This window comes from Syngnathus floridae, chromosome 2 (assembly GCF_059516105.1).
Source record: "Syngnathus floridae isolate MCC-2025c chromosome 2, RoL_Sflo_1.0, whole genome shotgun sequence".
Classification (NCBI taxonomy): Eukaryota; Metazoa; Chordata; class Actinopteri; order Syngnathiformes; family Syngnathidae; genus Syngnathus; species Syngnathus floridae.
In genome coordinates this window covers 25,175,001-25,189,968 of record NC_142414.1, presented here as the reverse complement: position 1 = coordinate 25,189,968, position 14,968 = coordinate 25,175,001, and the positions used below count along the sequence as shown (strand labels likewise).

General features: G+C 40.8%; 3 protein-coding genes and 1 long non-coding RNA gene across 4 annotated transcripts in view; 2 read left to right on the top strand and 2 right to left on the bottom strand.

The window, feature by feature from the left end:
* Positions 1 to 240: 240 nt before the first annotated feature.
* wrap73 (WD repeat containing, antisense to TP73) lies at positions 241 to 8,917 on the top strand. Its single transcript, XM_088369967.1, has 13 exons — positions 241 to 425; positions 885 to 964; positions 1,036 to 1,188; positions 1,548 to 1,664; positions 5,651 to 5,723; positions 6,155 to 6,258; positions 6,452 to 6,538; positions 7,358 to 7,492; positions 7,598 to 7,675; positions 7,756 to 7,858; positions 7,994 to 8,119; positions 8,208 to 8,393; positions 8,491 to 8,917. Exons 2-13 carry the CDS (start codon positions 896 to 898, stop codon positions 8,601 to 8,603), a joined length of 1,344 nt encoding a protein of 447 aa, XP_088226093.1. The 5' UTR covers positions 241 to 425; positions 885 to 895; the 3' UTR covers positions 8,604 to 8,917.
* A 665-nt stretch (positions 8,918 to 9,582) lies between these two features.
* tprg1l (tumor protein p63 regulated 1-like) lies at positions 9,583 to 12,922 on the bottom strand. Its single transcript, XM_088369968.1, has 6 exons — positions 12,576 to 12,922; positions 12,263 to 12,354; positions 11,897 to 11,947; positions 11,378 to 11,503; positions 10,580 to 10,733; positions 9,583 to 10,361 (listed from the first exon to the last, which is right to left on the bottom strand). Exons 1-6 carry the CDS (start codon positions 12,801 to 12,803, stop codon positions 10,167 to 10,169), a joined length of 846 nt encoding a protein of 281 aa, XP_088226094.1. The 5' UTR covers positions 12,804 to 12,922; the 3' UTR covers positions 9,583 to 10,166.
* LOC148402750 (uncharacterized) overlaps positions 12,446 to 14,968 on the top strand; it is a 5,694-nt gene continuing 3,171 nt past the window's right edge. The window contains exons 1-2 of the long non-coding RNA XR_015857315.1: positions 12,446 to 12,993; positions 14,589 to 14,968. The exon at positions 14,589 to 14,968 is cut by the window's right edge and continues 1,277 nt beyond it. This is a non-coding gene — a long non-coding RNA (uncharacterized LOC148402750). The remainder of the gene's footprint in view (positions 12,994 to 14,588) is intronic.
* Positions 13,923 to 14,968, bottom strand: part of prdm16 (PR domain containing 16) — a 149,263-nt gene continuing 148,217 nt past the window's right edge. The window contains exon 17 of the mRNA XM_088369962.1: positions 13,923 to 14,968. This exon is cut by the window's right edge and continues 1,843 nt beyond it. The gene's annotated coding sequence lies outside the window, so the exon portion shown is untranslated.

Below are 14,968 nucleotides of genomic sequence, written 5' to 3'. Positions count from 1 at the left end.
GGAAAACGGGAACATTTATTGATGCAATTAGGCGGTGTAAAAGCAATTAAAATAGACCAAATAATTGTTTTACATAGGTATCTTGCATACCTAAAAGCAGCACTCGAGCAAACCTAAAAGAAGTCTTGCAGTTTACATGGGTAGATGCGTTAGCGCATTCATAACAGGTAGGCCTAATATCGTTAAGCAGAAAAGAAAAAGAACCAGAAACTACATTTCCCATAATGCACAAATAAACACAGCCATGCGCTGATTGGTCAGCACTTCTGTGTCTTCACTTACGCATACAAACAAACCAGCTCTTGTGATTATTTCAGTGTGCTAATGATTATCAGACGAAGCTAACTTTTCTAAACTGCATAATAAGCCGGACTGTCTCCTCTACCAGCGATTATGTTCCGACCCTGGTTTTGAAAATAACACAGGTTAGCAAACTACATTCGGTGACGCGTGTTTAGCTAGCGTGGAAGTTGTCTGACCGTTAGCGACATGTTGATTTGTTTACCGTTAATCTGCGAATGTCTTCTCAAATACCGTGGGCAAATAAACAAACGATCAAATTAAGTTATGGTTTAAATTTGTTTCGTTTCTCACATTGATAACTTATTTTTTGGGGGCGAGTCAGTTAGAAACCTGTAGCGTTTTGCTGATTATATAGTTTTTAAACTGAGGTAATGTGGTTGACCTCTTTCAACGATAGACCCATACGCGGATTGTTTCGGTGTTATGGTTCTCATGTTTAGTGTATAGTTTCAAAGCCGTATCTAGTTCTTAGTTTTTGGGCGTATGTCCCCATCTCGTGTAGAATTTTGGAATTACCCCCGGCAGGCGAGAATGCTTGGATCAAACTGGTATTGGTGTCATAACTAGAATTTCTTTTCTAGAAATCGTCAACATGAATTTCTCAGAAGTCTTCAAGCAATCCAACCAACTTTGTAAAGTTTCTCCAGATGGGAAATACTTAGTAAGTTTTAATGTGTTACATTCACCATCAGTTCTCTTAATTGTCTTGTTTTTTTTAATTGAATTTTACAGGCTACCTGCGTGCAGTACAGATTGGTGGTACGGGACGTGATTACACTGCAGATCCTGAACCTCTACACCTGCCTGGACCAGATATCTCACATGGAATGGTCATCTGACTCTCAGTTCATCTTGTGTGCTATGTACAAGAGAGGACTGGTGCAGGTAGGCTGTGAGAAGATGCCGGTGAATCTCCCAACAGTTACTGGTGCCAGTATTCGAACTCTATTTAGACCGGAAAGCGAATGTCTCATTTCTGTTGCTGGTGTGTTTATTTTGCTTCTATCAGCTGTAAAGTATTTCCAAGACAGTTTTGGTCCTGATTTCTAACAATGAAATGAAATTATGCATTTTGTTGTAATTGCATGGCTTGTATCTTACCTCTGAAGGGGGATCCATTGCCAGTCTTTCATGTTTTCAAGTAGTTTGTGGAACTGAAGTTAAGGAAGATTCACTCTGTGTGTGAAGGGTCTCATTACTAGTGATGGTTATCCTGCTGTCCCGCTCACCGTCTTTCTCTTCAGGTGTGGTCGTTGGAACAGCCCGACTGGCACTGTAAAATTGACGAGGGCTCGATCGGACTGGTCGCTTCTCGCTGGAGTCCAGATGGACGTCACATTCTCAACACCACCGAATTCCATGTAAGTGCCAAGTTGGTGCGTGCCAGCGGGCATGCATTCTTGCGCATGCAGTGTTATGCATATGCTTGTCTGATTTCCACTGTTGCTGGCCTACTAGGAAGGGGGGGGGGGATCAAAAATAGCCAGACACCAGAGCCTTAACACCCCCCCTCACCTGCTGCATGTATTCAGCTTGATTTCAGAGCACAGCTACTGTTAGCATCCTGTCACATTGCTCTTATTGCCTCTGGAAATTTTTTTTTTTTTTACATCTTGTAGGTCTGGTGTAATCCGAATGTTGTCTTATGGTTGCCTCTAGGTAGGTATCATCGGGGAGGAAGAAATTAGAATGACCAAGAATTGCTTGCATGGGTTGGTCTATTAGTGAGCTTTAGTGCCTTAAGATTTAGCAAAGGCATTTAAGAGTATTTAGTATGAGAAAGGGTGATTAGAAAATAAACTCAGGGCCTTAGTAAATGTTGGTGTTTTTCATGAAGAAATACAAGCTTCCCAGTTTCGACATGAATTTGTTTTATGCTGTGGTATTGACACAGGGACTCGCAAATTTGTTTTACACCAAGTGCTATCTAAAAAAAATACTTGGCTTTCCCTGTACCACCAGATTGATGAAAAATAAAATCATTAATTATTAAGATGCTACAACATTAGGCAGCTTGAATATTAGCACTATGCCCAACTTAAAAATGTATTCATTTATTTTTCTAGCACAAACATTGAATAAAAATGATAAAAATGAACTTCTTAAAGTTTACAGTCAACTGTTTAAAAACTTTACTGTTCTTTTAGATTAGATTCAAATGTTTTGAACTTTAAAGTTATACAACTGAACTGGAGACCGGGGCTTGATGTCTTACTTTTTTACACTTTTTCACATTTCTTGGAAACAATGACGTACAAACCAAATAAATAATGTAAATATAATATAAAAAGACGAAATTACTTCTGTTCTTTTTTACATGAGAGTGAGCACCGTAGTCAGACGAATACAACATTCCTCACTAGTATGACAAATGGCAATTCTGGCATAGGTAAGCCAGCCGATTTGCCAGGGGGTCATTTATCATTGACTCATTCTTTGCAACCCCAAAATGACTCCGATATGTTGCCCCAAATTACCATGCTTTCAAATCCTCACTCTGATATATAAGACAAGCTACCTGAATCTCTTCTCGAACAAGTTCATATCTATCACTGCTAGGATTTTTTTATTTTATCCGAAAGATGCTTGTACGTATGTTAACATTTTCTACTTGTTGTTTGTGCAAAGTGGTCGATTATTGCTCATCTAAGCTCCCATTGTGCTATCCTCTCCTGAGACAGGACATGACCCCTGATCACATAAAGGAAGATATGTGCCTTCCTGGTTTTAGTTTCGGTCTCCAGTGGAGAAGATAATTACAACGTCACAACTAACCCATGTGAAAATAAGCCACAATCTACCCTACTTGGCCAGTGTGTCTTCCGAGTTACCACTAGAGTGAGCCCGCAGACCATCAGTCGTACTTGTACCACACTTTAGGAATTGCTGTCAAACTGCCAAGGTCTTTTGAATAATTCCAGAAACAGTTAATTTGCCTTGAAAATATTATCGGGTCAAGCTCCAACTAAGTTTGCTAACCAACAACGAAGGTGTCAAAAATGATTTTCATTCCAACCTGCAACTCCTGACGGCTGTTTGGTAGTTCACTACATAGTCGCACATGGTGTGCGAGTGATGAGAGCTTACATACGTATACTGGAGCTGCGACCCTCGCCCTTTGTGGCATACGAAGTTGAGCCTGACTCCGGGAATCATTTGACAGGTGTCATGGGGCCAATACACAACTGTGACTGGAGGGCCAACGAATACAGGCGGTGCATGTGTCTGTGGCACGCAGGTCTGCTTTGTGTCTGTCTGGATCTTCCAGCTGTAAAATAAAAAGATGGACATTACAAAAAAACCCGCTGTAGCCATCAGCAATAATATACGTGGAAACTCATCTCATGCCACATTACATTTGGTAAGATTTTGCTTTGTAAGCATTGCATACAGTGTAGATAGGAATGTTCCTCTGAAAATTCTATACTAAGGTCTGATGGATACCGTACTTTCCCAAATAGAAAGACAGTATTCCATCACAATATTTCTCACCATCTGCACCAATGTTTGTTTACTCAAGTCCCAGACTTGATTGACTATTTACAGAGCATCATTTTGTCGCTCAAGTTGGAAATGAATTTAACGGAGCCAAAGTCGTACTGAATATACTGTCTTGACAACGGGCCGACTGAACTTACCTTCACCCCTGAACAAAGTTTCATTAAGGCTGTGCCAGACTGGTGTTTGTGTCAGGCTTGAGTTTCAGCGCCACTCATAAACAGCCTGCTATAATAACTTGTTTAGGGACAGCTGCTTGTGGTGTGAATCGTGCCTCTGTATACATTTGTCTGTCTGACTATGTGACGGTAAAGCTGCTTAGCCATGCGTGTGTTTTAGTCAAGTGTCGTTTCATTATTGCACGTATATCGGCAATTCTTTTGGTAAAATATGACCGACTAAAAGACTGAACTGGGACTTTCTGCATGACTGCATTTTTTCAAAATATGCTATCCTGAAATGCCTTATGGTTTAATTTGAATCCCATCGAAAATAAAACTTGTGTTTCTTAAGACTGCCACACAACAACTGTATCTTACGAGTTGCTTTTTGAGTGTATCTTGAGTGTTAGCTCGTAACTGCCTCTGAGGTGAGATCGCTTAAAGCCGCCCAGTTCAACCAAGCCCAAAACTTTGTTGGAAGAGGCAAAGCAATACCAGCTTTCAGAGATCTGATTGTACCTACCTTGAAAACGCCTGCATTCTGAACATTTATTAATCTCTTATAAAATGATCATCAGCCATCCCCACGGGTCCACCTTCACCCGCTACGTGTTGCTCCACTGCACCCTTTGACATCATTAAGCTCACTCAACTCATGTTATTGCTTTTAGATTGGCGTGGTCAGATCAGCGTTCTTAGTACGGCCGGAGCCACGCAAGCATCTAACCTGTCACCAATGCCGCTGGGCTAAAGTGCTGACATGAGCACGATGACAAGAGCTCACGCATACCTTGTGTATGTTGGCTGGAAGAGGCTCCAGTTCCTTGATAGAATCATGAGGCTGTAACAAGAGAAATGGGCTATATCGGTTTGAGACTGCTTTCTATGTGGAATGCTTACGCTCTAATCCTCTGCTGACAGATGAGAATATATTGCAGCAAATACACTTGCCTGTTCTCAATCACTTGCCCAGGCGCAAATCGCTTTCATGCTTAATTTCATGCCGCTGCTATTAAGTTTGCTTTAGTTTGCAGTCATCTTAAATGATTCTTTCTGCACATGAGTTATCGCACTGTAGCTATATTGGGATGTTGCCATACATCCTAATTGTTGACAGTTACATATAATTCTTTTCGATTTGAGGTAATTGCTTTTACATGTACATCTCTTATGTTGTATGTGGAGGAGTCAAATGTGTTTTTGTTTTGAGCAATATTGGTATTGGATGTCATGATGGGATGTTAAGGATGTGTGCACTGGGGTGTTATTGGAAGACCTGCACAGCTAGATGTCTTCAACAAACAGGGTGGACATTTTAGGCCGCATCGGTGACAGACGCTGGCTCAGTTCAAATGTCCATTTAAACACTGTGATGAAAGCTGCAAACATTCCCAAATGCTAAATGAATGACTCGTTTCTATGTACGGACTGTCCAAGCACCAAGCTTACATGTTCTTTACCATGTACATTTTCTAAGGTTTGGCTCAGAAGTTTTTGTTGATGATGTTTTCGTGCTCTTATTTCATGTTCACATTTCTGTAAGTGATAAACACATTTATGAGGCACACTTGAATTTTTAAAGTTCATCATAGGTCTGGAAATGACGTCAAATGACCTTTTGTATATGTAGAAATGACTTTTACTAGATGTGATGAGCCACCCTTGTTACTTTTCTTCTGCCTTGACAGCTGAGAATCACCGTGTGGTCTCTGTGCACCAAAGCAGTGTCTTACATCAAGAATCCCAAAGCTTGTCAGAAGGGTGAGTATGGCAATCATTTTTGTTGTAACGAGTGTCTATTACCACAAGCACCCGAGGACGGGATCAGCAGCATGCTCACGAATCACATGCTGTTTACCTTGCAGCAACTCGCGGGCTATGTATAAAAAGTCTACCTCTCCCTGCAGACAGCTGTGCCCCTCTCAGAAAATGGGACATGCTTTTCATAACAGGCCTGTCAACAGCCTGGGTAAAAATTATGGCCCGTTACCATCTCTGTTCGTGCCCTTGCATGACCTAAGCATCCCCTCAGCTGCCGTAAATAATAAGTCCCGGATACTTCACTCTTAAATGTCCTAACACCCGATAGGAAGTCACCGTTTAATTTTTCACAAAGTCAAATCACATTTATTCGGATTAGCATTTTGTTTCACTCTGAGTGATTGTTTTGCACCGTTCATTTTTACCTGCAGGTATTGATTTCAGCAGAGATGGCTGTTACATGGCCTTGGCGGAACGTCGTGACTGCAAAGATTACGTTTGTGTGTTTGTGTGTGATGATTGGCACTTGCTCAGGGTAAGTAGAAAACGTAACTTCGGCTTTTCCACTATTTACAAATTTTATCCGAACGGTACCGTAACTTGATAGCCTTGAGTCAAATAGGATTTACATTCTAGTTTGGTTAGTATTGGAAGTTAGCACCTTTCTCGTTCTTTTTTTTGCCACCTTGGTTGGTTCAAGTGTAAATATTGTTATGATTCTTTTACAGCATTTTGAGACTGAGACGCAGGACCTTGTGGGGTTAGAGTGGTCTCCCAATGGCTGCGTTCTGGCTGTTTGGGACAGTTGTCTGGAGGTAAGGTCCTCAGGGTCGGGGCGTGCTTGCTCTATTGCCAGGCTCATGCTAATAATGTGACAGTCTCGGGGAATAATTTTAAAAATGGAGCAAAGGATTTAGGATTTTTCTCATAGCCTGAAATTTTAATTTGATATTATTATTGACATGGGCTTTCATGTAAAACGTGAACGCCACTATTTATGGGAGAAAGGGACCAAGAAAAAGTCTGTGAGTAATGGACTATGCACGCAACACTCCCGCGTTGGGTGTAAGGTGGCGTGTTAACTTCCGATCATCATGTAAAAGCATAGTGACAAGATGTTAAAACTCAAAACTGAATTGACGCTAAACATAACGGCATATTGCAGTATTGGTTATCGCCTGGTTTTTGAAAAGTACAAACTTGTGATGCCATTTCAGTCTTAAACACTACCAGCGTGAACTAATAAAAACTATTACAGAACCCTGAATTATTTCTTAGCCAAATGGCATCTCAGTAGGCTAACTTGTAATGTATTGACAGCTGCAATTGTCATTCTTGCTGACTTTTCCATCCAAAATACTAAATGCATTATCGTGCATAACGTCCAGTGATGCCTGCTTAAAGGTTTGTAATTGCCTATAGATGACACTAGATGGTGGCAAAGCACTTTTCTTACAAATATATGGGCGTTCTCTATACTACCTTGTTTTTTTACACTGTACTGTATGTCTTTATTTCCCCACTTTGTTTTTGTAAATGGTCTAATTCTCAGAAGGGAAGGATTTGTAAATGTCAAACTCACCTCTCCAATCCTGTTGTGAGCACAACGCCTCATGAGTATGTTCTCTCGGCAGTACAAAGTGTTGCTGTATTCTCTGGATGGCCGCTTGCTGTTCACCTACAGCGCCTACGAGTGGTCGTTGGGTGTCAAGAGTGTGGCCTGGAGCCCCAGCAGTCAGTTCCTGGCCATTGGCAGCTATGACGAAAAAGTATGAACACACATTTAGAAAGTCACACCTTGTATAGAAGTGTCTTCATGTTTATTTCTACCAAATGTCCAAATAGTATTGATAGTGACTGTAAACACATTGCAGGTACGCATTCTTAACCACATCACATGGAAGAAGATTGCACAGTTTGAACACCCAGCAGTCATCACCACCACTAAAGTTGCAAGTATTTTCCGTCATTGCTGTCATAGCATTAGGCCAAAGAGCTTAATTATAACCAAAGCTACTTGTTCTGTTGCCAGGTTGTGTATAAGGAGGTGGAGAAAAGGTCAGCCGCTGGCAATGAAGAACTCTCTCTACACAACCTAACAATGGACTCGACTCTCTTTGGCAATCAAAGCAAATGTATGTCAGTATTTGCCTGTTATAGAACAACAACCAATTAAATATGTTGTATTTTACCCATTTGGCTACAGCAACTCTGTGGTCAGGTGAAACCCATTCTTCTGTAATCATCAACTTTCTTTATGTCCCCTCCAGATGAGATTCCCCCATCTCCAGTTCAAATGCCTGTGGTCAGACCAGACCCAGACAGACCAAACCCCAAGATTGGTGTCTCTACTTTGGCCTTCAGCTCAGACAGTCGCTACTTAGCCACCAAAAATGGTCAGCCATCACGTTCCCCTTATGTATTTGATTACCAGGGCTAAGCATTCTGCAACCCAGCTTTCAACATGTGCACTCTTGACCGCAGATAACATGGCCAGTGTTATCTGGGTGTGGAACATGCAGAAGATGAGCCTTGAGGCTGTGCTTGAGCAGATGTCGGCTGTGCGCTGCTTCCAGTGGGACCCAAGACGCCTGCGGCTGGCGATATGCACCGGCAACACAAACATTTATCTATGGACCCCAACAGGATGCGTTTCTGTTCAAGTTCCCGGTAAAATGATTGGTGATTATAAAGTACAAAGAATCCCAGTGTCACTGTCAAGTAAATATATTTCCTAGAACTTACTTTGGTGTCTGTGTCCTGCCAGGTGGTTTCCAGGTCCACTCGTTGATGTGGCACTGCCATGGGGATCATCTCATCCTGCTTGGGAAGGACCAGCTGTGTTTGTGCTACATCAACACTGACAATGAGAACAAGTGATGCAAGCAGGCACAGAATTGAAATTCAGTTCCAGCGTGTGCTAACATGAAATCTAGTCCAATGAACTGATGGGGAAGAACTCAGCACTCTGCTCCACAAGTGCAATTTACTTGAAGTTTGTTATACTGAATGTTTTGGAAAACTTGACATTCCTCTTTTGGATAAATAAAAACAAAACACAGTTTTATATACATGTAAATATATTATAGTTCTGAACACTGTGAGGGTAGATGGCTCAGACAAAGCTTTCACTTTCTGAACATTTGTACTTTGTCATGACATTATTTTGAATAAAAATTGACAGATAATTTCAATGGTGTTTCATTGCAGTTAATTTTAAAACAAGAGGTGGCTGGAAAGCTGGCTTCTCTGGCATAATACTGTAAAGGGGCCTTAGAAAACACGAACATACACACCCTATTAGGTACAAGTTATGTGGAATCACAGGACCTGATGGAGAGCTTACGACATAATGGGTTCTTTGGACAAAAAAAAAAAAGGCTTTCTGTGCATTCGGCAAAGTACTTTTCATATTACAATTTTGTATTTTAAGCATGGAGATGTTAAAGACTATGTACTGCAGAGATGGACAACTTGAATGATGGAGGGGCTGCAATTTTTCATTAGCACTACTGGGGGAAGACACTTACCTAACAGACAAAATTGCCATATATGGACAAAAAATGTGCTGGCCCTCTGATGGCTATAATCTTCATACAGTCGCAGGAGACTACTTTGTTTGCTTCAATTTCTTGTCCATTTTGAAATGCCTCCCATTCTTGAGCTACAGAGATTTGAAAGCGATATGCGTATATCATATGTGCAATCACATTTGAATAGTGCACAACTTCTATTTGGCCATGTCCCTGGACAAGATGGAGTATGATAAAAACAAAACAGTCTGTTTGCTCTAACACTGCTCTCACAATACTCTTGTAGCCCCCATTTATAGGCAAATTTGCCAAAAAAGAGATAAAGGTCACATAAGATCATTTATTAAGGTCACCTACGATTTGTTTTCATTGTGAAGAATATTCTCTCATTTTCCACAGTAAACAAGTTGAATCGTTAAGAAAGACAGAGCACATCATGATCAATTCCCCTATTAGCAAGGCTTATTCCACTTAATCATGTGACTAAATATACAATAGTTTCCTTTCCAAGAATCCGCACAGGAGTCTCATGATGACTGCAGGCACACAGCCATTACATCTTTGGCACTGAACGCCACTTTTAACAGTTAATGCTCAAATAAGTAGGAAAAGATTGCAACACACCCAGTTTAGGACAAAAACGGAATATAAGAAAAAGGCAGAAGCAAACACCGTCGTATTTCTCATCAACTTTTTGTCACATACCCAATACAGTCAAAGGGCCCATGCTAGTATGGTAGCTCTTGAAAGGACTGGGGCGCTAAAACCAAATGAGGAGACAGTTCATGCAAGTCTTCAACTGGCCGACTATTTGTCTGCTACAAACAACCTGCGAAGGCTCATTTTGTACGATCTCCGAGCTGCGCACACAACACAAACAAGGGTGCCGCCCCGTTTGGAGAAACTGTCTTTAAAAACCAATCTTGCCACGGGTCATTGAATAGCCCAACTTAGCCTCATTGTTGATAAAGGACATAATGCCCAGGTAGGTCTCAATGAGGAGGGGTCTCTCCAGGATCAGGACTCCGTTGGCCCGACCAGGGATAGGGTTCTCCTTATGGGCTCTCTTCACCGCCTGTACAAGCTGGGTCTGAAAGTTGTCCAGCTGTACAGACGAGCAGAAATAAATACACAATGAAAAAAAAGATCTTTACAGTAAACCCTGTCATTCGCTGTGAATCGCTAACAAAAAGAAGTAGACTACGACTTTTATTATCAACCAGGACAGAGCTACGTGGTTCTAACGAGTCTAGACTACCAGCCCAAAGTTTTGAAAAAGAAAAAAAAAAGCGTGTCCAATTAAACCTAGTCTGAAGGGATTACCTGGCAGAGGGAGGCCACCTTCTCATCTGCGTGGGACATGGGGTGCTCTGTGAAGGTGGCATAGGGCATATCTGTTGACCACGGGTTCCAGCGGTTTAAGAAGGAGGCCCGGGGACGCTTGTCCCACTGGACACGAACCCCAACACCATCTCTCCTGTAAAAACAATGCCCTGTAAATACTGAGGGGGTCATAGTAACATCTTGTTACTGTTATTGCCCACGTCATTCTGGAAGGCATTCAGAAGATTCCAGTTGCTTCACAATCTACACATGAGATATAAAAATAATAAACTACTTTTATTGAGCACATTAGTATTCTTATAGATTTGTGACAGGATGTTAAAAATTACTTTTATGACAATTATGCTATTAGCCTCCTGAAATGTTAACCTTTGTACTAGCCGTCGTGCCCCAGTTACCGGGTCTACTTCAGACACATGATGCTTCCTTCAAATAGATGGGCCCTTTTTCCCCCAGGCAAAAACACTGTTGCTATGAGTTCCTTGCACTGTTTTTCTGATTTTGTTGTTGATTTATTTCCATGCTTTTATCAAGTGTTACAGCAGACTGAGCCAAGCCTGTCTTTGGCACCTTGTGTCTTGACATTTCTCTGCATTTCTCCATAACAATTTGTACAATTTGTTTCAAACGTCTCTTAAACTTAATAGAAATTGTAATACAAAGATTCAAAGCGAAATTACCTAACAATTACTGTAAGTGGCAATGGAGGCAAATCAATTAGAATCGTAATGCTGGTAATCATAAAGTTTGATTAAGGGTCAAATGAGACATGCATACTTGTTCAGGGATTTAGGCGGGAACTCAAACTCGCCCACTGAGATGGTGTCGACGGCGTTGAGCGAGATTCTGATGACCTGCTGACACAGCAAATTGATGAAGTCGTACTTGCACACCAGCAAGGACCTGCACATGCGAAGGAAAACCAACTTTTGGTTAAAGGGAACATAATATAGAAAATAGACTCTTTAAACAGTGTAACTGCCCACTCATTAAGTGTGAACTAAAACAACTAAATTAATCTTATGCCAAAAAATGTTGATGAGCAAGCTGTTGTGCATTTCTGGCCCACTGGTATGAAACACAGTTAATGCACATACAACTAACAAACAATAACCATTGAGTTTCTCAGATGACCAAAAAACAAAAGAACCTCTTTGATGCAGCTTATATCAAGAGCAAAACATGAAGCAAGTTGCAGCGTTGGCACATATTTGTATTAGCTAACTGTGTGTAAAAATAAAAAGGCGGATCTTTTATTTGAAAGATGACATGAAAGTACATCGCTTTTTGTCTTACCTGTCCGTAATGAGGACAAGTCTCTCCTTCTCATTATTCCAGTGGTCAATCCTGCACAGATGATTGGCATCTTACTTTGACATGATAACTCACTACTCGATAGCAGCAACACACTTGCGCTCCTTACTCATTCAAGCCAGTTAACGCATTTTTGAGAACATTGATTGTGCAGACCTCAAAAGCCAGAATCAAAACTCGGCTCTCTCGTCAAAACATTTCTTTCTCCCAGACGTCTGTGAAAATTATATATTATTATAGTATTTGAGTTGGAAATGTTTGACACCAGCTTCCAGTAGAAATAACACATGAAAGAGTTTCAGAGCTACTTAAGATGAGCGAATGGTTCAAGATAAGAATGAGACTTACTGAGCCAGAAGCCAGACGCTCAGCACTTCTCCATCCTCAGAGGGAAGCGCCACAGTCCGGATGTCGCTGACCGCCTGCTCGATGGTACCTGGCTAGCATCAGCATGAAACAGATGATGAGTCAGCTTCCTCACAATCATCATCATCATCATCATCATCATCATCATCATCATCATCATCATCACCACCACCACACCTCACCACATATTTGTACTGTACTCTTACTTCGGACTGCCATTGTCAGTCAATCATTCCATCATCATATAACACTCTCTTTACATGACGAATGGAAGCGTAGGAAATGGACGTCGTACCCGGAACACAAAATAGTCCTTGACTTTGGCTTGCATGGTGGGGTTGTGCACGTGAAAAGGCGTCAACGTTTGCAGTGGCCCGCAGCAGGCTGCAGTGGCTCCGTGTCCCAGGCTCCGCCCGGCCTCCGGCGGCGTGAAAGCGACCTCCACTCCTTCCTCGGCCTCGGCCGGGTGGAGAACCGCGGCTCCCGGACTCTCGGGCTCCACCGTGTCGTTCAGCTGAAGCATGGCGGAAGGGAAATTCCTCGACGGAAAAGCAAAATGTTATTTGGTGGAAGCACACTCGCCCATTGCGCACCAGTAATGTTTTGATTGTGGAAGTGCTTGCTTCACTTCCGCCTCTGAGCGTCTTCTTAAAGGGACAGTCGCCAATTAACTGCGCCGCACGGCCTCATCTGGTCAATCTGCAAGGAAAAAGGTACCATTATCTTTTTATGAAACCATTAATATTGGAGTAATTTCTGGTTTGTTAACCCCTAACCCGTAACCTCCTAACCCTTAACCCGAAATTCCAACCCTGACCCAAACCCCAACCAACCCCTTAACCTTAACCCCCTAACCCTAGTTTGGAACCATCCTACATATAACACTAACCCAATAGGGTGTTATATATTAAGTTTTTATTTAATGTAAATTTATAAGCAACATTCCAGTTTTTTGGACTGATTCAAACCACTCTAACTTTAATGTGGTGAGCTCATGCAAACTTTTTCGTCACAACTCCCAAATGAAAACCTATTCTTCAGATTTTGCTTACTTTCAGCTCTACTTTTCACATTTTAACAGAATCAAACTATTCCACTTTTAAACTTAAACTGTTCAGATTCCACATTTAATTTTATTTCACATCTTTCCATAACATTAAGTATCATTACCATTACTCATCATTCCACATGATTCCCTATTGCTCAATAGCTTTTAACATCATTTCCTATGTAATGTTTCACATTTTTTTCACCCTGCATTTGCTAACTGTGGTGCAATTTCTCTAAAATTGCATTCTCGGGTTGTGTCTTAATGTTCCTATTTGTAATAGTCACATGATTCTTATAAGCAAGTCAATATGCTTAACTTAATGTTGATGATACAAATGAATATGGTGTCATCATGGGGGTAATGAGTCTGTCAGCAAAGTCTTAGCTGTGTCAAAGTTGATGCCTCAAGATCCCCTTTGGAGGCATGAAAAAAAATACCGATTGTTTTTTTCAACAATGTTATGCATATGCTAGTTGTTTGTATCCTAATACTAAAGATGGTCCAAGATATGGTGGGGAGCAAAAAACAGCAAAATGCTTGAAACAACACTCTTCTTGTTCCCTACCTGGAAAAAATATGAAGAGGTGAAAATTCCATTTAAAAAGCACACCGGTTTTATTGCATATCAATTTCATGTATAAATTCTTCATTACATTGGAAAGATTACATTTGGTATACATTGCTATTCTACAGAATTAACATCAGTCATGTCTTTTCAATGAAATTTTTCTAAAGTACATCTTCAATAATCACAAGCATCAAAAGAATTGCAATTTCAGAATTGTTCAATATTATTCTACAATCCTTTATTGTTTTTTTTCCTGTTGTGTCTTCTCCCACAAGTCTTCTTTTATTTCTTTAAGAGCCACTTGCCCTACCCAACGTGTAAGGCAGTCAAGAACTTGAAGTCAAACCTACTAAACCTAACCACATTTACAATAAGTGCATCTACGGATTTGTTTTTTTGTTTTTTTTTTTAATCTTTTTTTGATTTGATACACAATTCACGAATGGACATAATTATGACCGCTAAACACGTCATGCACAATATCATATTTTTTTTGTTGTTGTCAGTTTTCAATAAACATAACATAGGCGATATACAACTCAGATCCAAACGAACAAGCACCATCCATTTAAACCCATATTTTTCCATTATTTTTTTTTCTTCCTTCGGACAAATGCACCATATTTTCCATCTTTAAAATACTGTACAGTCAATAAGAAACAATATCTATTTTTTGTCTCCTGTAACAGTGAGCGGAGGAGGGGGACAGCAACCGCGTTCCAATATCTTGACGACCATCTGCCAGAATAATTTCTGAAGTGGGAAAATTGGAATGCTTCAATGCCTTCAAAGCCTTTACACAGCGCATTCTTACTACAGTAGTCCATGACTTGACATAAATCACGACATAGAAACGACCCACATCTTTACATCTTATAAAGGTAAATAAATGAAGACATTTATCAAACAAGAGACTTGTATCTTCAGAAAAATGAGATGATGCAGCAGTCCTCGTGTAGCCAAAGAAAAGTACAGTGTTCCTTCTGTCCTGTCGTCGAGACCTAAGCCTGATCAGGGTATGGCTTGGACCCATGTGGTTTCATTAAGTGCTAGCTTGAAAAATACAGCA